At 43.6% G+C, this 21,873-nt stretch overlaps 1 protein-coding gene across 7 annotated transcripts in view; it reads left to right on the top strand.

Moving 5' to 3' along the window:
• The window catches only part of rerea (arginine-glutamic acid dipeptide (RE) repeats a), a 151,762-nt gene that overhangs the window by 51,370 nt on the left and 78,519 nt on the right, over positions 1 to 21,873 (top strand). For all 7 annotated transcript variants that reach the window (XM_008318819.3, XM_017036011.2, XM_017036010.2 and 4 more), the window contains one exon: positions 14,797 to 15,301. In XM_008318819.3, coding sequence (XP_008317041.2) covers positions 14,941 to 15,301 — 361 coding nt within the window. In that variant the 5' untranslated portion in view covers positions 14,797 to 14,940. The remainder of the gene's footprint in view (positions 1 to 14,796; positions 15,302 to 21,873) is intronic.

Here is a 21,873-nt window from a genome sequence, read left to right as displayed (position 1 = left end):
CTGATAAATTTACCCATTGATCTTGCTTGTGTTTAACTAGGCTTGTGGAGATGATGTGTGCAGCTGCTAAATTTTGTGTTTTAGGTTTTATTATATATTTATTTGTTTATTTTTTGTGGTTGTTAAGCAAGCTGATTGTGTGTATTTAATGAGATGTCTTTTAAAGTGACAAATACTCTCTAAGGAGCAATGCAACATCAATTCAGAGTTGTCTTCATAACTCTCAGTAATTTGGTCTCGGATCCCAGCGAAGTTTTTGTTTACATTTTGTTCCCTTTGAGTGGTTTATCCTCAGACTTTGAAAGATCAATGTTCAATTTCAGTTTGGTGCTTGCTTCGCTTGTAGCCATTACACAGGCCGTGTTTGTTTGATGTGCAGCACCCGGGCGATGCATGCTGGGTTGGTAATTTTAGTCCGCACTCGGTGAAGGTTGTCTTTATTGGCACTGCTCTTAACAACCGCACCAAGCCACATTATTGACACATTATCCGTATAATGCTGCGAGTCTTGCTTTGCCTAAGCCTGTGAGCGCAGCCCCTGTTACTGTGCAGATATATTGCTTGTCCACACAATGAGAAAATATTGACTTGTTGTCACTCAGTCATTTGATTAGTTGTGTGGATGATTTGCTTTTCATTTATCACCCTGGCAACGTGAATAGGGAAAACACAGCCGCAGTAATGAGGCAGTGGAGCCTTGCACACCATCACGTATGAAAAAAAAAAAAAAACTCCTTTTTCCTCTCTGTATCTCACTCTCTCTTTTTAAGCAGCAGTGAATATCTTTATTACTCGTGGCGTATTATTGGCAGTTGTCAGCTCAGCTCGTATCCAGCAAAAAAACAACGTTTGACAGCATTTTTTTCCCAGCCGAGTGTGTGCAGCTGTGTGGGAGTGAAGCACTACAACCATCGCACTATAATTTAACAGCTCAGTTGAGTGAGATTCATCCATATATTTACACTTCTGATGAGTTATTCCCTTTGCTTTGTCTCTAAAAAAAAAGAGAGAGCAGTCTGCTGCTGTGTGTGAAGGCAGGTCATAATGAGAGCATCTTACATTTAATCCAGAAGGATTCATTTGTGGCCTTGTTCTTCTAAAAATAATGAGGTAGACAGTGAGGGCTGCCCCAGGCTGCGTGTTCAGAGATGATCTCTCTGAACGGGCAAATCATCTCTTGTTTTTTGTGCTAAAAAGACAGGCTAATGACTATTCTTGATGTGTGTCAGCGCTTTACGTTAACCAGTATTAATTCACAGAAGGATCTAATGGGCTTGATTGTCAAGCTGAGTCAATGCAGTCAGTGAGCGGCTTGTGTGTGCTTATGTGGGAGGGGGAAGGGTTGGGGGGAGGGCGGTGTAATTGTTTTTGCTGGCGGAGAATTCTCTCTCGACGAGATGACTGCACAATGCAGATATGTAAACAAGGGGAATGTGAGATGTGAAAGGCAGTGTGCTGATACCTTGTCTGTTTCCTCTTGATCAACCTGGCTTTTAAAATCACATTTTCAGGCACAATCCAAAGATTGTGTTTGGCAGAAATGGTTGCTTTACAAAACGGTGTCTGCTCAAGAACGCGACCAGACACGTAAAACATGCAGAATGGAAATGATTAACTGTAATGCTGCGCCATAAAAAAACCTAGGAGACATAAAGACAGCAAATGCTGTCAAAGGTTTTGACTTTCCTGTATTGGATTTGGCAAAGATTGTCGTCTATTTTTACTCCATTATATAAACCTAACAGCTATAAACCTGCTTATGTCTTGTCGTTTTTTTTATTTTTTTAAGTCCTTAAAAACAGGTCCCTGGTTCCTCTGCAGGAACGTGCTGCATGCTGTAACTCAGTAGTAGCGCCTAACACCAACAGCATTTCATCACCTCTGTGCCTGCCGACGACGTGATGTAACAACGATCCTTTATGGGAAACTTTGGAACGGGAGGGATTTTAATAGAAAATGTTTTATTCAGTTTTAACTGCGGCTTAGGTAATGACAAACTGGAGCAAGTGCTGACTAGTGACTGAATCACAACACACCCTGTAATGTGGCTACTATCACTCAAGATCAAAGGGAACACAGGGAGAACTCTTTATGGGCTGGAGTTACAATAGAGCCACTGAAGGATGTGTTTCAATAAGAAAGGTTGCTTTTATGAAGCTGTAACGCTCACTAAGTGCTTCATAACTGCGCTGACGTCAGTGTTCAATTTGTTGAAATTTTCATCAGAGGCTAAGGCAGTGACCTTTTCTAAGAACAAAGCCAAATGGAAACTAGAGGATAATGCGTGTCTAAATGATAATGACAAGGTTTTTTTTTTTGTCAATACTAAGAGGGTGAAAGTCTGGCAGGGAGTAAGTCTGATCAATGGAACAAACGATGGCAGGAACCAATCAGAACGTTGTTTGTTGGCTAGGAGGCAGGACATACGATGACAATAATGTTTGAATTAAAGTAATTAAAAAATATATTTAAAAAAGATATATTTCGCCAACTAAACTGAACGTTTAATAAAGTATTGACTGAATTGCAACTGAAATCAAGTTTGCAATCTGGTCACAAGATTTAGACTTGACACTGGCTGGTGTGTAGAGTATCATTGTTGTCTTTTTGTTATTAACTAACTCATGGTCACCTCGTCATCACTGAAGGCTGAATTCAAACTCCACCTGATCCAGACAGTGGTGAATGTGGTTGTTCACACCTGGAACTTAAATATGTCTCCTGTAAGAATCTGAAATTAGATCTGCTGCCTCCGCCCTGCGATCAAATACACTCTCACACGTCATGTCTGTTTGCTTGTCCAGAATGACGTTACCAACATGTGATTGTATGGATGTGTCCATCACCGGTGTCAGTGTTTACATAAATAACCCTGTCCAACTGAGACAAACTAGAAGAAAGACGACAGGGCAGAGAGGTCAGGGGGCGTCAGAATCACCGAACTGGCTGTAATATAAAAATAGATGTTATTCATTGCTAAAAAATAAATCTGCTGATGATCAGTGCCGTTGTTGTGTTATTGAAACATCTATCATTACATGCACTGAGATAGGAGCATAAAACAAGCGAACGCCAAGTCTGCAGTGAAATAACAGAGCGTCATGGGACTCTGGATGAGCCGCCACTGTCATATCTGCCCCGAGGGCAGATTGTATTCATGCAGACACAGGAATGTGACCACATGTGTCCTCAAACTACCTTCATATGTGGTTTGGAATTTGATCAAATCATAGACCGAAATGGCATCAGATGTTTCCAGGGCTTTTCACATGTGATCTGTTGGTTAAAGACGACCGCCTGTTATGTGTCGCTTTCTGCCTTCGTATGAAAAACTGAGGAAAAACTACAAGTACAAACCAACTATTAGACTTGGAAACTGCTGTTAATTGCTGTATTTTAACATATGGACAATTTTAAAACCTCACAGATCAAGTACTGTGACAAAAACAAAAAAATATTGAATGACTCATTCTGTTATATACTGTACGTAACTGCAATGGAATGTAATCCCGAGTCGCTCCATAGACTGTGTATTTTCAAATAGGACCAGAGTGGCATTGACATTTACATCCATCTCAGAATGTTTTAACTATGCTGTTGAAAGGTGATTAAAAATTACCCAGAAGGCCGTGACGGTAGATTTCCGCCTGTAGTGTTTCATAAATAACAGAGCAGCTCAGCCTGTGCCTGTGAAAAAGATGTTGCTGCCGTTGTGACAGATTGAGCCGAGTCTCCTGGACTGAAGATTAACTTAACACCCCCCAGGGGTCAGGTTTATTTGCAAACAAATACTTTTTGGGGTTAACGTCAGTGTTTGAGTTGGCGTCAGAGCAGGACTGGAAGTCTGTCTCCCGGTGATTTATAAAGCTCACAATCCCTCCTGCAGACGATCGGCTTTGGGAACAGAGCACATGGAGCAGTTGCTGTATAGTTCACTCAGCCACCTAGTACAAGAGTGACTTATCCTTCTGACTAAGTAAAACAAAGAGAACAGAAAGCCAAAGGACACATAGCAACCGAGGACCTTAAAAGCTCCGTGTTGCCACTTCAGAATGCAGCTCTTTGTTCTGGCGCTGTGGAGAAGGACATCACAGGCAGGTATTAGCACACCTTTTATTCTCAACCCTGCTCTCCCCCTCTCACTCAGTCTGCTGTCAGGAAGGAAGATTCTCTCACTGATACAGCTTCAGAGAAATGTGCTCCTCTGGGACTGTTAGTCAGGCATTTCTGCTCTGCTGCCACACACTGATTAAAGAGACACTTGTAGATAATCTTTTTTTTTAAAATATGTCTCTGTTGTGGCGGCGGTGGCAGGATGTAAAGAGCAGAAAAAGCCCCAGATCTGGATTTTTTTTTTAAATGGTTATCACCTTGGTACGATCTGTCACTCTGTGAACATAAATATTTGATTACAGGGCGGCTGAAATAGAGCTGTTACAGACTGAGGGTGAGAAATGGAGCTTCTATTTAGAGCCCATACTGTTTCATAAAGTAGAAGCATTGGTAGGCGGCCCAAGGTTATTAGTGTGTTTTGAGAGCAGTGTGTGTTTGTGGTGTGTCTCTGGATTGCTGAGGGCTTCGTCTTACTATCTTATTGTTGCACTGATAGGAAGAAGAGAGAAATGCACTCTGCAATGCGTTAATGAGGATTCACCCATGAAACCCCAATGGATTTTATATATATGTATATATTAGTATTTGTATACACACATTTATCCATATATGTATTAAAGTTGATGCACAGCAGAAACATGAACCACTTCTCCAACGAGTAAAAAAAAAAAACTGCGTGTCTCATCCTCTGCCACCTCAGTTTTTCTCTGTTACATTTCACATGCTTCCTGCCTTCTGGCTTGTTGTGTAATGTCGTTCATTTCATGCAAAACTGATTGCATCGACCGCGCATCGATGCTCGCCGCGTCAAACTAGTCACGTTGTAAAAGAGGCAGTTTTTCACACCGTTCTCCTCCCAATGTTAACTGATGAACACAGTTGAGTTAATGGCAGCTTTATATAGCAGCGCAGCAGCTTCAGCTCCTTGGCGAGGTTACACAGCGAAGCCTGTATTAGGACTTTGATGGGAACCACACTGCTCATTTAAGCACTGATCTGAGCTTTACTTGATTCATCCTGTTTATTCATTACTTGGCGACTGCATTGAAGTCAATTACTTAGAGCATTCAAGTACTTCAAGTACATTTCCTTTTGGTCAGGATACAACTTATGCCCTTTTTAGTTGCGCCCTCAACACACCGTGGCTTCTAACGAGTCCAGTAAGTGGCACCGCCTGACATCTCTGTGTTCTATGTAGGTGATAGGTGGACTTAAAGCAGCAGAGTCCTTGAAGCACTTCCTATCCCTACTATTGGATTACCAGCTGCTTTTCCAGGCCTCATCTGCACAGATGAGTGCCGGGATCAATGGAACTCTCAGTGCAAAGCTAATTCGATCAGTGGCTTTGCTGCTGCTGATCGGTGATATTTTTTTATTTTTTTTTCTAATGTGAAACAAAAACCTAATCAAGTCAGGGCCATGTCCAATATCCTGTATTTTCAGCTTCCCAAACTCTTATAGACATCAATTAGGAGGCATTTCATATTCATTATTGAATTGTTAGGTTGGCCTGCTGAGAAGAGGTGTGGAGATGGAAGCAGTCATTTGCTGTGTAAAGTGATCTGTCCATTTTGTTTTGCTTAGGGTAGCAGAAATGCTGTGTTTTCTCCAGCGGAGCGACTGACATCATAAATAAGCAAGGAGAGTGTTTTCAGTGGGATGAAGTATCTTCTGCTTCCACGTCAAGCAGAGAGGAAGGGTTGAAGGGCACATTGACCTGCTTGTTCTGGAAAGCGAAAAGCAGTCTCCTGAGTGGCCCTGGTTCTCCATTAATTATTGTTTGATGCTAATAAAGGAGGGCTGGCGGGGGGGCTGCTATGAAACATTATTATTCACTGCAGAATTTCCTTTAGACGACCCCCCCTTCCCCCAACCCCTCCTCTTCCTCTAGTACTTAGCAGAGAGAAGCTTCTGGGTAGTGGATGGAGTACAGCAGGCAAAGACGTCCCTTCAGCCTTTAAAAGGGTGACAGGAGGGACCAGGGTGAAGGGCGCCATTTGCCCGAGTGATATATGAGGAGAGACGGCAGTATATGTAAGGAGCTGCTGAGAGAAAGATAGAAGGTCAAGGCACATTACACGCTAGCCATTTATTGGCTGAGGACATATTCTGACCTGGTCTGCAAATACCGTTGCTGAGGGTCTGTGAATTTATTTATTTTTTTGTTTGTGTGTGTGTGTGTCAATGGCCTACACAGTTCAGATTGACACATGTGTACATACAGATGAATGCAGCACTGTGGCCACTGTGCTCTCACTGACTTTTTATAAGCCTACAGTTGCTATTTTAATAGGACTGGGTTGCCACAAAGCTGCTCTCTTTCACCAAGTGACTGCAGTAGCAGCAGCATTAAAGGCTGTTTTCATATTCATGAGCGCAGCATATGGTGTGCTTAAACACAATACAAGCATTGGGATTAGATAAGAATAGTGTGTCATAAATTGGAACGGAAATTCCACGTGGGGCCCCGGCGGTAAAATAGTGTTTAGTGTAGTTGCCTCACATTAAAGAAATTCAATAATTCTCACTGTTGACAGGATCGTAAATATACCCTGGGTTTTTAAACAGGATGGATTTTGAACAAAGGAAAAAATTAGCTCCACTGTGTCGGTCTGAATGACTCAACACGCCTTTCAGACGTGGCACTTTTGACTGGCTTTTGGATTGAACTGGGATTAAAAGATTCCCAGGCCTTACTGAAAAAATGAAAATTAACAAGGTGACTAGTCGGCAAGTATAAAACTGATCCGATTATTATTTTACTTTGTCTTATAGAGAGAGACAGAAGTGATACTTGGTTTTTATGGTTGACCTAAAGATCTCAGTTTTCTGTTGAATACTATAAGGCATATCTCAGTGACTCTTCACAGTTGTTGTAGTGAAAGACATGGTTGCAGTCCTTCAGAGTACTTTAGATCAGGGCAACCTCCTGCTGTGTTCACCACATCTGCCCCCAAATTATAATATCAGAGTCATTCCTAATTCACCACACATACTCATCCGCATTTAAATACCCGTGGTTGTTAACATGTTGACAAATAGACCTAAATAAATCCAGAACAAATATTTGCTCCATTGCTGCAGAAATTAAGAAGATTATTGAGAGGCGTCATCGTCTGCCTGGTGGTTTTCCACGGAGATGGAGACAATTTTATATTCAGATTAAACATATTCGCACTTAAATATGACTGAGCTAAAAGGTTGTTCAGCCATTAAAAATTAATCTCAAGTGACTTATTGATTTCTGTGATGAGATTCCACCGTCTCCCATGTGTGTCATGGTTCTCTCTGGGTGCTCTTGATCTTTTTTTTTTACGGCTAAGACGTACATGCTATCGTCACTTCACTGGCCAGCTTTTTCACCCCGATTTTATTTCTGAATCAAGTTGCCATTTTGTGTCAAATGGATGAAATAAATGTTAAATAAACTGTTTTAAACACTTATGCTATGTAGGCATTTATCTTTAGTTTTTGTACTTAGTGAAATGTACAGCAGTCATGTAATGTCTGTGTTTGAAAGCCTGCGTTATTGCTATAGGCAGGGCCTTGCAGTGCTTCCATTGTCATTAATGGCTCAGTGACAGGAGGAGCTGGTGAGGCTGTCACGGATAAAGCCTAACATTAACATTCCAAGAATATCTGAAGCTGATTCACAGCAACTCCGCAGCACAGCTGGTTTCACCTTGGCTTTAAAAGAAGACAACAGCAGCCGTACAGCCGGCGTTAGCGGTTGTTGTTTGGGCAATAATAATGTGCCACAGTTGCTGCACGGCAGAGAAGGATGAGCTGTGTAATCCAATATATTGCAGTTGTAAGGTGTTTGGAAAGATGAAGAATATGCAGCTTGTGTTTGCTGGAAGCACGACACACTATCAGTTTGGGATCAAGTCTCCATTTCACACATGAACAGGCAGAGTTAATCTCTGGATCGCTACTGTACACTCAGTAATATCCACCCTCCTTCACATATTCTCCCCAAAGTCCGTGGCTCCAGGCTCCTCCTGCCAAAGCACATGGATAAATAAAGTCATTTTCTCCGGCTGATGTATATTTTTAGGGTTGAAGAACTGAGCATTCCTGGGGTCAAAACCCATACAGTTTTGGGATCTTTAGACTCTTTAAAATCAATTATGTGTTTTTGCAGTCTTTCCCTGTGTGTGGCCTGTGTGTTTGTGGCAGGCTGTACTAAAATGCCAGTGCTGTATATGAGGCCCAGTCCCAGCCACTGCATGTTTTATGAGCTGTCCTCGGTGGATATGGGAGCTGTGAGCTCAGAACCTGCTTGTTGTAGTGGTGTTTTTATCATTCCTGCCCACTCTCTGTCAGCCTTTTTGTCACGCAGCGGCAGAAACGCTTTCAGAGTCCGATGATTGCTACAACACAGCCCTGGCCGTGTCTGTGGTTTAAGAACAATAGCCAGTTATATGGAGGCTCTGCAGGCTCATGAGTCACATTATACCAGTGTACATCGCTTCTCCTTCTGCCTGGGATCACTATTCTGCATGACTGCAACAGTGGCTGACGTAGCTGAACACTACAACAAATATCACAGTCCCCTTGTCCCCAGCCCCCACCTCCATCCATTGACTGTTTCCTAAAGCTGTCCTTGTCCACGGTCAAACAGGAGTCAAACTAGAGAAGGTTCACAGCTTCTGTTTACAGTGACCTGCAGGTCGTAGCAGTGCACTGTGGGATAATGCTGCATGACTAATGATGCAGAACGTTCATTCTTTCATATTGGGGGGTGGGTTCCATATCACTTTTACTCATCAAATGCTGGTCAATGGTGATGGGTGGTTGTATGGTGGTTAGGGCGATGCAGTCAAATGGAACAAAGATCTCCTCCAGGAGACTCGAAGCTATTACCTTGTTAAAGAATGTCACCTCATCACTGATCAAATCAGTTGGACAGAGAATAATATGTTGTTGTTGCTACACCCAGTGTTTCTGAAACCACACAAATATCTTCCACACTGATCCTCTGTGTATGTGTTAATCCTCTGACAACATGGCCTCGACAGCTGGCAAAGGCAAAGGATTGGGAAAAATGTAAACTTGCTCACACCAATATCGCCCAACACCCAGCGTGTGTGTTCTGTCTGTGTGGGAGGCAATCACAAACCATTCCAGCAGGTGGCAGTAACACTGTGGTTGTAAGTAGTAAAATGAAAAACTGAGAATCTTCAGTGATTCCACAAACGCTACAACATTTCTGTGTTGTTTATTCCTCTTATTGGCTGATGCCTGACAGACATCAAAGAGGTTTCACTTTCCTTCTGAATCAGCCACTGACCCATACTATGGACCAATTTTGGTGCCAAGAACTAATTTGTCATCAAAGTGGTTTGGCCTTTGATTCGCTTCTGTTTTGACTCATGTTGTATGACAGTGATTAGGTGAAGAATGTAGAAAAGCTATGAGAACAAATGTTGTCATCTCCAATTAAGTCGACTACTTACAGTAAATCTGACGGGCATCTTGGGGAGGTACAGTCAAGGTACACGTTTGAGTTCTCAGATGGTGAATTCCCTGAAAGATTTTCTTGAAATCTGATAACCCTCAGCTTCTCCTTCTGAGAAAAAACATTTTTAGGAAATAAATTAAATGGAGAAAATGTGATGAAACACACGTTTTTCTGTCTATCTTGATACATGTTTAAAGATGGATGCACAACAATAGTATTTTTAGCAGACATCAACATGTTTTATGTGCGTTTGAAGCTCTTGTGACCTCAGCTTTACCTCCGAGTAAATTTCTCTTACAACAGCATATTATGCACAAAAAATTGTCAGAGTCCTCCCCAGAGGACAGAAGAAATCTATTTTGAATTTCAAACCAGGAACTTTATTCTGGCTGCAGCCCACACACATGTAAGGAAACAATTAAGGGCCACATGCACGGTCGTGGTGTCTGCTGCCACATACCTCACATTCTCCTACATCTTATCACTGACACATTGGCAGAGATACTTCACTGTTACTAAGAACAAGCATGCCATTATTTTTCGCTGGGACGCCTCATGTAATGAAAACTGGAATGGTGACAGTGGACAAACCTGGTCTTCACTAAAGAACTATGTCAAAACATGATACCATGTAGCACAGGTAGAGTTGAGGAAGTGGCATATTTGGTTTTGCTCTAGCAGGAAGAATGTGATGAACTGAGAGATGACGTGCGTTAGACTGCAACAAGTCTGTAGTGTGTTTACAGCAAATGGGAGATAACAATTTGGATGGGGGTGTGCTGTAATTTAAAATGTTGGTTTCTACATTTTTGATGTAGATAAAAACCATTCTCCTTATCTTCTCTGTACCATGGAATCAGAGATTTAGTCATAGCTTAAACACTAATGATCTGTTTGGTATGATCGTATGTTGAAAGGACCTTTGGATTGCTCAGAGAGTATCAGATACTATTAGTCTCCTGGGGGAAATGTCCATTTTCTTGGTTTATCTCGTTTGACATTGGCTTTTTCATTGTTGACAGTGGTGTCATTGTACATGAATGTTTTGCTCTTAACCATGGGAGTATTAAGGCAGATTTAAATGTTGATGTTGAAAAGCCCCCAAGCTGCCTTTTTTTTGTCAAGCATTGCTTCCACCTACTAAACTGTCCCCGGGTGCCGGCTAAAAATAGTGCCTTTGTGAATGCAGCTTTAGCAGATGAGGGAAAAACATGTGTACTCATCAGTGGATTGAACAGAAGTGGAGCAGACAAGTGTGTATGGCCTGTCCATGTGAACTAAAACAGAGAGGGCCTCAGAGAATCAGGTTTGATTGCAGCAGGTAAGACAACACAGGCAGGACGAGGAGACCCTTGAGAATCCCATAAGAAGTGGCCGTCTCCCTGCCTCCAGCTGAGCCTTTCACTGCTGCTGTTTCTGTGGGGGCTTGGTTGGCAGCTCAGATTAAATCTCACTAAGTAATGGATTGGAGCTGACAAAAACCTGCTGCGGCTCAGCATCGCCACAGCTAGTATCCGTGCATCGATGTGACTCTTGCTGGTTCATTCAGATCACTTTAGGTTTTCCTTCTTGTTAATGACCCTGCGAGTATTCATACTTACCACTGTTCTGCCCTAATCTGCATTCACGCCAGTATTTCATTCAACTCCTCTGCGAAGCCGTCCCCAAATCCTCCCCAGTCGCGTTTTACTATTTATAAGTCTCTGACTGAAAGTGCAGTGAATTCAGTTTTTCAGGCTTGATAGGAAATGATGAAGTCTCCGGTGTGAGGTGTGTAATATTCTTACCAGTCCAGGAGCTTCTCACTTAAAAGCATTTGAGGAACTCTGACCTAAACAAATATGAATGGAGACAGAAAATTCCGACAGCGCTATCACACTCCGTAGGTACTAGCAGAGCATGATAATGTGTTTATTCCAGAGATGGCATTTGATTAGAACTACAAAGAGCAGATGAGAGGGTATAAATGTGGGAGTAACTGGAATTAATAAGAGTTGTTTTTTTAAAGGCTGTTCAGTGGAAAGTGGGGAGGAAAAAAAAACCTCGTAAGTGAAACCTGCTGTGTGGCTATTGTGGGGGATGATGTGTTAATCGAGCCACAAACTGTGTGGTTCTTCAGGCCAGAGGTCTCATTTAAACAGGCACACAGAGGAGAAACGTATTGGAGCAGGGCCCCACTGGCTGCTGGCCCTTGACTCCATTGCATTAATGTAAATGGAGGATTAGGTGTTGTTGGCTGGGACCTTCCCAACCCATTTCCAGCCGCTGCCCCCTCCTTTATTTTTTCCACTGAGACAGCTGGTATCTTCCAAGGCTTTCTGGCCCAGTGATTGATGTGTAATAGTTCCCAGCCTCACCTGCCCCCTCACAGTCTTATTCATCCACCACCACCAACCTTTTCTTTGATGCACTTTGTTTGCCAGGCTGTGGGCGGAGAACCTTTTCCCTCGGCTTTCTCTCCTGTCTCCATTGTTCCTGCTTTAGCTGTCAATACGTTATGACTTTTATTTGCACAGTGTTACAGCTTCACACTCTGTATGTATCCAGCTACAGACGAGGCAATCTACAGTTTCAGACACAGCGAGCCACAACGCTGCCGACTTCTTTGATTTCTACGTCTTACATTCGCTGCTCATTTAAAAATGTTTACACAGAGATACCTGCTGTTCTTTGGTGTTATTTAAAGGCACACAATAACAAAAGACTCAAACTGAAACGTTAGCGAATTCTTTTTCTTCTGCTTCTTCAGGTCCATGCCCTGATGAGGTAATTGAGGCAGTTGCACTCAATCCATAAAAGGGAACGATGCATGCAGGAGTAATTGAGCTCATCACATTAGCTTTGACTTGTACCAGGTCAGAGAAGCTAACATGTTTACCCATACTTTAAAGGTCCTGTTGTAGACACACTAACAGTTCTCTCCCACTGTCATTAGAACACACTCACTGACTGACTGTTACACACTCAGGTTATTTATCTGCAGATTGTACATATACCTTAATAAACCTGTGGTGATGCAGATGTAACAGTTAGCCTTGGATATTTAGCAGTGATATTCTAATAGTATTGAACCAGTGGCGACAGTGTTCATTTCATCAACTCACAGTTGTTGTCACACACTTGTCCACGACCCTGTTTTGTAATATTTTTTACTTTTAGTAATGTTATTGACATACTTTGTTTTTCGAATGCCATAAAAGCCCAAATAAGATGTTCTAGACATAGTTTAGTCAGTTTTTATCAACATAAAAACATCACACACTTACACTTTAGTCAAAAGACCAAGACTAAATGAAAGTTGGCTGTCTGAAGTGAGACTGGAGGGCACATGTGTTACTTTCTGTGATCGTAAAGGCACTTGGTGATTTAAAGAGTTGGATCCAGGCAGTTATGCAAAGTGTATCCAGATGCAAACGAATAGGACCTGGACTGTAAAGACACATTGAGGCTCGTAGCCGCCCACGACTTCAAACGAGGATAGGCCAGACCTCCATTTGCAACAGTTCAGCATCCTCCTCCTGGGTTTCACAGTGGAAGAGGCTTATGTTACTGATTAGAGGAGAGAAGAGGTGCTTAGCTCATACACTGATTCTGGCAGCCGCTGGGATTAGAGTCGTGCTATTAAATGGCACCTTCATTAGCGTTTTACTGTTTCTCACACTTCTAAGACCTGCAGCCAGATCATTGATACTCTGTAGGGGGCGATGCAGTGTTGCGGCAGTGCTGCGTTGTCATGACGGTGGTGACTCCTCGCTGTCCGACTCATGTTAGCCTTCTCCAGGGCCCTTCCGCCGTCCATTCGCGCTAATGTGTTCTTCTGTGTATCTGCTGGCCCGGTGGTCGCCGTGGTAACTCATCATTAGGTGATTAATGGGGTTGTGAGAAGGCTGCGGTTTAATCAGCCCTGGTGTTTTTGTTGAAGCCGATGACAAGAGCAGCTGCCCTGTCAGTTGGTGCCTACTCATGGAACGACAGCACCCGCTGCTGAGGAGGCTGTTGTCAAACGTGCTTCATCGCGCGTGTGTTTGCGCGCCTGCCAAAAAAACCTTTCTTCCACCTTTCCTCTCCTTTTCTTCACCTCACTATTGTTTACCTGACTCGTTCACCATCTCTTCCTTCTTTTGCTCCTTCTGCCGTTGTGATAACATGTCTGTAGTCACCTGCAGAGCTGACTGCCTGCTCTGATCTCTGTGGGGGCTGGACTGACTGCTTCTTCTTAATTTGTGGCAGCAGGGCTGTAGGGGCAAACAGTGGCAGTAAATGAGGTGTCTTCTTTGTAGGCGGAGTGTGTATGGGCGGTGTAAAAGCCTCGAACGGCTTTGGCTTCAGCTCCAGCTCAGGCCACTTCACTGTTTATGGAGAATTTCATTAGGGCATTAGCAAGTGGCGGCTGAGCTATTTTCAGTGAAGGATGATAGCTGTAAATGGCAGAAAAATGGACATGGTAAATGACTAGCTCGGCTTACCCCCTTACCCCCCCGCCCCCTCCCCTTCCATTCCATTCCTTACCCAGCGGATTGCTGTGTTCTTCCCTCCAGTGCTGTCATTTCACATTAACACAGCGGTGACTGTCAGCCAGGGCAGAGGGCTAGGGCTGGGTGCAGTCCAGTTAGCCACAGTCCACACTCAGATGAACAAAACTGAGCCCGGTGTCATCACAGATGGTCTGCAGAGAATCTGGCCAGTTAACTCTGTCATTGAGCTTTTCTGCTACATTTATCCTGTGGCTGTTTTAGCGACAAGCAGCGTCTTGTGCTGAAAATCCCCACTCTACGATTATCTCCAAGGAATCCCACACACACATATTGTGCCACTACTATATTGTGTTTACAGTTACCACTTCCTTTTAGCTGATTGTGTCATCGTGCACTGCAGTCGCCTTTGTACTTCTCTCACTCTCATATTTTCTCTCTCTAATAACCCTGTTTTAACCGCCTTCCTCAGAGAATGGAAATGTTTGAGCAGGAAGCTGCAAGGTTCTGCTCTTTGATAAAGCTGCTCACTGCTCTCCAGAGTATATGTACGTGGATGTGGCAGGGAGCCAGGAAATACTGGGATGTTGAAGTCAGCACGGCTGCCTGTTTTATTATTATTATTATTTTTAACTTAGCTTGCATATCTCCTCTGGCACTTTTTTTTTAACTTAAAGTGATTTCTGTTCTGTAAGGAAATAGTTTCTGACACGCTGATTCTAAATGTCCTTCCTTTTTCATTTTCAGCTTTTCTGAAACACTGGGGTTGTTGGTGTGGCCAAATTTTCCCTGGATTTGATTGGTAAATTCAGAAGACTGAAGCCCAGGCTCACAGTCTACCTTTCACGGAGGCCCAGCCGTGAGAGGACTGAGGAAGGCACGTGGCGGATCATGACGGCCGACAAAGAGAAGGAGAGGGAGAAAGAGCGGGACAGAGACAGGGACAGGGATCGGGACAAGAGAGAGGCTGGTAAGTCCCGCCGGCAGGACGGAGATCGGGGCGAGAGCGAGAGCTCCAGGCCCCGGCGCAGCTGTACGCTGGAGGGCGGAGCCAAGAACTATGCAGAGAGTGAACACAGCGAAGACGAGGACAATGACAACGGCAGCACGGGCGGAGGCAGTGGCACCGCCGAGGAGGCCGGCAAGAAGGGCAAGAAGAAGACGCCAAAAAAGAAGTCGCGCTACGAACGCACGGAGAATGGAGAGATAACGTCCTTCATCACAGAAGACGACGTCGTTTACAGACCTGGAGGTGAGTCCACGGATGTCAAAATGAACTCATTAATTGTTTATCCAATAACGCCACTGTCCACCTTATCTCCGCTCTAATACACAGTCAATAAACATGTTTCCAACTACACGCACTGCAGGAAAAGGTTTTAGTTACACCAAAGCACCTTAAGCTTAAAATACCAGCTCAACGCCCAGCATGTGTTTATTGCGGCTTCAACCTGAGGTCAGATTCCTGACTTGCGTCACACCAGCCTCACCGAGAGCAGGGCAGTGGGTAAGTCTATGGAGCGTAGACTGATTGTTGTTGAGGACAAGGGCTTCACCACAGTTTCCAAAGCAACTCTTGACACAATGCCATCATTTGCATTAGTCTCAAATAAAAGCAGGAGTTAAACACAAAGGTCTGCCTGCTTTTATTTGTCTTTTTCTTTCAGAATTTTACAAAACAAATTTACCCAATATACAGGAATGATTAATTCTGATTAATTGTAGTTTATTGAAACAATGATTAATCGTAATCTACAAAAAATGTGCACATCGAGTTGGTTTTTTTTAAGCCTTGTTGTCAGTGCTTGTTTTGCAGATTAAATCACAAACGCTTGATTGATCATCGATTGATCTTTTTTTTTTTTTTTTTCCATCCTTGCACTGAGCTGCGGAGAGCGTGCAGATATTCCAAAGACACACCTCTAACAGCAGCACTCTCAGCTTGCGTCCAATGCATCTTACGATCAATTCTGAGCTGACCCACTCCCTGCTTTGTCTCTCGGCCCAAGTCGATAAAGCAAAGTGGTGCCTGACTAGATGATGGTGACGACAACCATGAGAATGATTTCATCCCGACATTTGACTGGGTCTGAGTGAAACATCTCCTCTGGAGCCTCACAATACTGTGGTTCTCTCACACACACACACACACACACACACACAGATGTTGGTGCCGCAATACAGTGTCTTCATTACATCAGACGAATAAGGCCAAGAAAACAGCTAACCTTTCCTAACGCTGTAAACACGGCCTGTCTTTCACCTACTGTTTATAAATTGGCTGTAATGGCGAGGAGAATGTCAAGGCTCACTGTTGGTTAGGAGCCAGAGAAGCTGGTGATGTGTGCAGGCTGCTCTCCTCCTCTCTCCCATTCTCTAGATTGTTGCACACTGCTGTCTGCTGTGCAGCTAAATCACTGTGGCTGTGTCTTTTCATTTATGTAGCAGCTAGGAAAAGGTCAGGAGGGGAAGCAGAGGGAGGGCTGTTGTTTAGACATGTAACCAGAGAAATGGAAGTCATTACAGTCAGTTCTTCAGGTTTCTTTTTCTTTTTTTTTTCTCGTAAATAAATTGATGCAAAAGCCCAGCTGTCCTTTTATGTTCTCCTAAACGAGGAAACCAGGCAGCATCTTATCTTTTTCTTGGCTCAATACTTTGGACATATTTTTTTTTATTTATTTTTATAATAACCTTTTATAATAAACCCCACCCCCACCCCTCGAGGGCTTTCTCTGGCCAGTCTGTGGATTAGGCGTGACAGAATTTGGCTTGTGAACGGACAATTTGCTTGGTTTGAATCCCAACTGGGGCAGGGCTCTTGTGTGATTGAGTAGGCACCAAAAACTCCCCCGCGGGGCAGAGCACAGTGTTACCCACAGATCCAGTTTCATGAATGGGCCGGTTACACCCACCCAAATACAACATATCAGGCATTGTGCATATAATGAAAGTACGTGTCGCAACTAATAGTCCTGAATATTTGGAGATGAACCAACAGAAGACTAGAGCTAATGGTGATTAAAACTGAGCGCAGAGGAAAGAATACAGATTAAACAGGTTCCTGTGAATAAGGTGTTAAGTAGTTTCATGGAAACAACCAGACAGCCCTCACCACCCAGTAGACTCTGTGTTTTGGTGCCTTATCTTTCTGGCTGGATTATCTCTGTGAGTGGAGCTCCTGGAACACACACCCTGTTGTTGCTTACACTCTCATTTCTGCTGGTGTAACACTCCGCAGTGGACTGCACTGACGATTGTCTTTGCTCCACATTTCACGTGTAATAGAGAGAGCACCAGTGCTTTGTCTCATAACGCAGTCATGCAGAGAGTCGACGGCGGTGGGAGAGATGAGGGTAGAAACATGGGAAGCAGTCACTCACATCAATGAAACATTCAAAAGGCACATAAACAAAGTCGAGCGTCTCAGCGGATTTGCTTGGCTGCATATTTATATTTCTACATTTGAGTGACAGCGGAGCTGGTGTCTGCTTGGTGGGGAATATTTATGTTCCTCGTCTTCTCCTTCAATTAGTTTGACAGGTCCAGAGTGGCCCATGTGTCATATCCTGCTCCCACCATGTAAACTGGAGCTCTTAGACTGGTTCAGATTAGCCACGAGCCAGGATTGGCAGCCTGAACACTGCAGCTCCAGTTTGTAATTTACCTCCTATTGTCAAAATGGAAGATCCTCCACCTCTGCTGCTGACCCCCTGTTGTCTCTTCTGTTTATTGTTCCAGTGATAAGCTCTGAGTGTGTGTCCGTGCGCGAGAGAGTGTGGATTCTTCCTCCTGCTTTGTTCGTTGGTAGCAACCTTCTTGCAATCAGATTTGATTTGTGCAGCTTAGGCGGGCACAAAGCCTGCAATGGATTATGCTTTACTAAATGTTAAATCCCTTTATAGCCATCTAGCGACGCGCAATATGTAAAACTGACCACCCTCGGAGAGGGATTTACACCACCCAGACGTTAGGAAGAGAAGCTGCAACAGGGAGCGCTAGAATTTCACTGAAAACAAATTGTAAATAAAAATAATGTTTTTTTTGTTTTGTTTTTTTAAATCAAGCAACCCCATCACTAGACATAAGAATTAACCTTTAATCTAAAGCTGTAACTGTCAGGGCTCCCAGCCTCCCACCACACCCACCAATCTCTGTGCTGAGCCCTCATATCCTTTGAAGAGAGGTCGAGCAGCTTAATTCCCATTGATTGACCTGAGAAGGGGCTGNGTGGGTGTGGGTGCGGGGGGGGGAGGGGGGCAGTAGGAGGGACTGCAGCTAACATCTAGCTACGCTGCTTATTAAAAAGTTTGTCAGGCAAGTGGACTGGAGGCCGGATCCCAAGCCATATGTTTGGTCTGTTGCTAGGATGAACACACATAATAGCTCTGAGTCCCGTGGCTAAGCTCCACTAAACCAGGCCCGGTCAGACACCCCCAGAGCCAAGTCCAGATTTAGATACTGCGTACTGCGAGAGGGGAGTACGCAGTATACAGTATGTACTAGTTTGTATATACTGTACATAGATACACTGTGCTGTCAATTTAAAATAACAGGTTTAATTCAAATCAAGCCTCAAGCCTCTCCTCCATCGTCTGTTTGGTCCTTGGTCATCGTCTTGTGTCCACTTTAAATAATTTTTTTCTTTGCTACAGTAGAGAAAGTCTGATAAAATATGAGATGAGAAGTGACAGACGGAGCATTAACACAGTGGTATGAGATGAGAAGTGACAGACGGAGCACAGTGGAACAGACACAGACACAGACAGACATACTGTAACTGCAGTCATACTGTTCCTCCTTTGTCTCCACTGCAGGAGCCTCTCTGTTATAACATGTCTACGTCTTCACTGTTGAATAATGTAGACAGCTCATTGAAACCACCTGACCAATCCACCCCGACCAAATTCGGATTAACAACACTGGCGGCAGCAACAACTCATGTCATGCACAAAGACTTCAATCCCATAAAATACAGCCGTTATAATGCATGCACTTATCTTAATCAATAGTTCTGGCTTTTCAATGACCTTAATGTGAATCAGTTTTTAACGATCACAGTCACTGGGTCGTACTCCTCACTCTGGATAAACTCTGACGTTGGATTAGCAGAAAGCTAAAGGTTATTCAGGTTTATTTCTTCAAACATAATAATAGAAATTAGTAAACTAGATAGTGTTCAGGCTGTTTGCTTGTAATTGTGTTCTGTGCAGTGTCTCCACAGTAAATGGAGACACAATAGGAAGCCAGATCATTTTAATCACCCAGAATGTAGCTGTAGGAGGACGGTACTGAGGTGAGTGAGGAGGAAGATGAAACTAAATCAAAGCCACAAACCTGCTGTGAGAATATACTTAGTAGAAGGGGGGGGGTCAGTATGTGGCACACATTTAGAAATGCATTGCAGTTTTGGAATTACAATTTTAAATGAGTTTCAATCTCAGTCTGTTCTACTGAACTACAGCCTGACTTCCTCCTGCTTATAGCTGTAAAAACAGCAACAAAATCATCAAATGCTGATTGGTTTTTTAAGAAACAGCAAATCACCTGAAGGCTTTTTTTTTTTAATTAATGATTTAAATAACATATATATGTTTTCACAACAACCACAGCCTATTGACTCTTGTGTTAAACAATGCAGGTCATGTTGTTGCTTTGAACTCAGTCACTGAAAGTCAAGGTGTGGATGAGAGTCGTGCTGGTTAAATTAGATGAAATTAGACAAATATATATCCATGTTCAGCTGTTGTGGGACACATACACTGCTGGGCCCTGAGTTTGACATGTGTCTTCTAGGTAGTTTGACATTCTTATGTCTTGTTTTTTTTTTAAATAAAACAGCCTTGATTCCATAGAATCCAAATGATAACCCTCCTCCTCTGTCATAATATGGCAGAGCAGTGTTTATTACAGGGCAGAATATTCTGAGAAAAACACCCTGGGCGTGTGAGTGTTGAGGGACTTGTGGATGGAGAAAGCTGTTGCTTTTTGCCGCAGCCACCACAGGACCCTGGGGATTTTGTGTATACGTGTGTGGATACACAAGTGTGTGTGTGTGTGTGCGCAATAGGATTATGTCTGACACTCTAACAGAGCTGCATACCCCCCACCCCTCCCCCCTTCTGCTTCTTTCTATAAACCCAGGACTGACTGTATAACTCAAATCTGCCTTTCAGACCTTTTTTTTATTTTCTTTCTAAATGTCACATTTTCAAAGCCGACGAGTGACAATTAAAAGGAAAAACAAACAGTGTCCGTGATGTTTGACCAGCATTCACCACCAGGGCAGTACAAACAGGAGGCTTATTCCGAGTATTCTGTTATATTCCGACAGGTTTTTTTTTCCTGCCATAACAGTGAGTGCTGTTTGACACCCTGCTTTGAGATCTCCTGTAGACGTCAAAGACAGTTGACCTCTGTTGAAAGCACGGGTGCATGTAACATTAAGGTGTGTTCCATCTGCACCTTTTCCAGTTACAGCAGAGAGGAATTTACTGGAAGTGTTGCCTCCTCACACCAGCGTCTCTACTCCTTTGCTTGATGCAGTTTAAATCTACTCACATTCAAAACAAAGACCTTTAGCAACTGTCAGCAGAGCTGTGAATTTATTTTTTGTTTAGTTTTATGGAGCTGACTTTATTTTTCTGTTGTTTTGTTTTATTAGCCTATCACCTTTGCTCTTTCCGTTCATACAAATGTACATATTTTAACTCATTCTGACATTTTTAGCTACTTCCCGCAGAGTTAACACAGTCTTATTATTAGGCCTCATGTGAGCCGTTTAGGGAGGAACTTGTTTTATGATCAGTCAAATATCTTCTGTTTATTTTTATCTTTTTGCAAAAGCAAATTTTCTCCTAATTATGACTGGAGGCTTTGCTGACTGGCTGTTGACTTTACAGCTACTTTGTGTTACTGTGTGTTTTGATGCAGCTCAACACCAGCTTGACTCATTTATCTTTTTAAAACAGCAACAGGGTTTATAGTTTAGAGTCTGTAGGCTCCGACTGGATCAGGACGGCCGACTCTGCTGCAAAGGCCAGTTGTAGATAAGTTGGCCGTTTCCAGTCAAGCTAACATTAGGGCCAAGCCCTTGGAGTCCCTTCACATTGAACTAACAGTGTGAATGTGTAGCCTGTCGCTAACTGAACAGATCTATTTTTAAAGAGCCCTCCCTGCTCCCCCGCCTCTCCCCTCATGCTAGAGACTCTGGGAAAAGAGCTTTTTAGTGAAATCCAACCACCTGCCGACTGCTAAATGAGAAAGCGTGGGCTAGCCGAGAGGGAAAGGAGAGCAAGTGGGGGAGCAGGAGGGGGCGGTGTTGTCAAAGAGCCTCTGTTCTCCCCCAGGAGCTCAGTCAGCTGTAGGCTTGCCCCGTTGTAGAGGGCTGATGGTATCACTTCCCAGGTATTTCCCTCTGCTGTTGCATGTGGTTGTGGAGTGAGGCAGGGACGGCTGGGGGAGAATGGAGTGTCCGTGTGCTTCTGGGGCTAGACTGCACAGCGGGGTGGGGAGGCAGGCGCACGGCAGCCTTGACCATCGGACGGTCCCCCCTCACAAAGACTCTGTGGTAATCACACAAGTATCCCTCTCCCTCCAAAATGTCTGCCTAACTTAGCTCGTCCAGTCTGCCCACTCCCCTCTGCTTCTGTTATTGCATTCCTTGTGCTACTTCATTGTAGGATCAGATCACTCCCGGGGTTAGCTCTGCTTAAGACCTGCATTGCTCCTCAGCATGTCCAGTATGAGGTGAGCGTGGCTTTTAGCAAAGCAGGTGCGTTCTGCTGATAGCCAAGCAACGTTGCCTACAAGCATGACCTACACAAA

The sequence above is a fragment of the Cynoglossus semilaevis genome, chromosome 10 (assembly GCF_000523025.1).
Source record: "Cynoglossus semilaevis isolate Cse_v1.0 chromosome 10, Cse_v1.0, whole genome shotgun sequence".
Classification (NCBI taxonomy): Eukaryota; Metazoa; Chordata; class Actinopteri; order Pleuronectiformes; family Cynoglossidae; genus Cynoglossus; species Cynoglossus semilaevis.
Note: the sequence above shows the minus strand (reverse complement) of the source record. Positions and strands in the feature narration are given on the sequence as shown.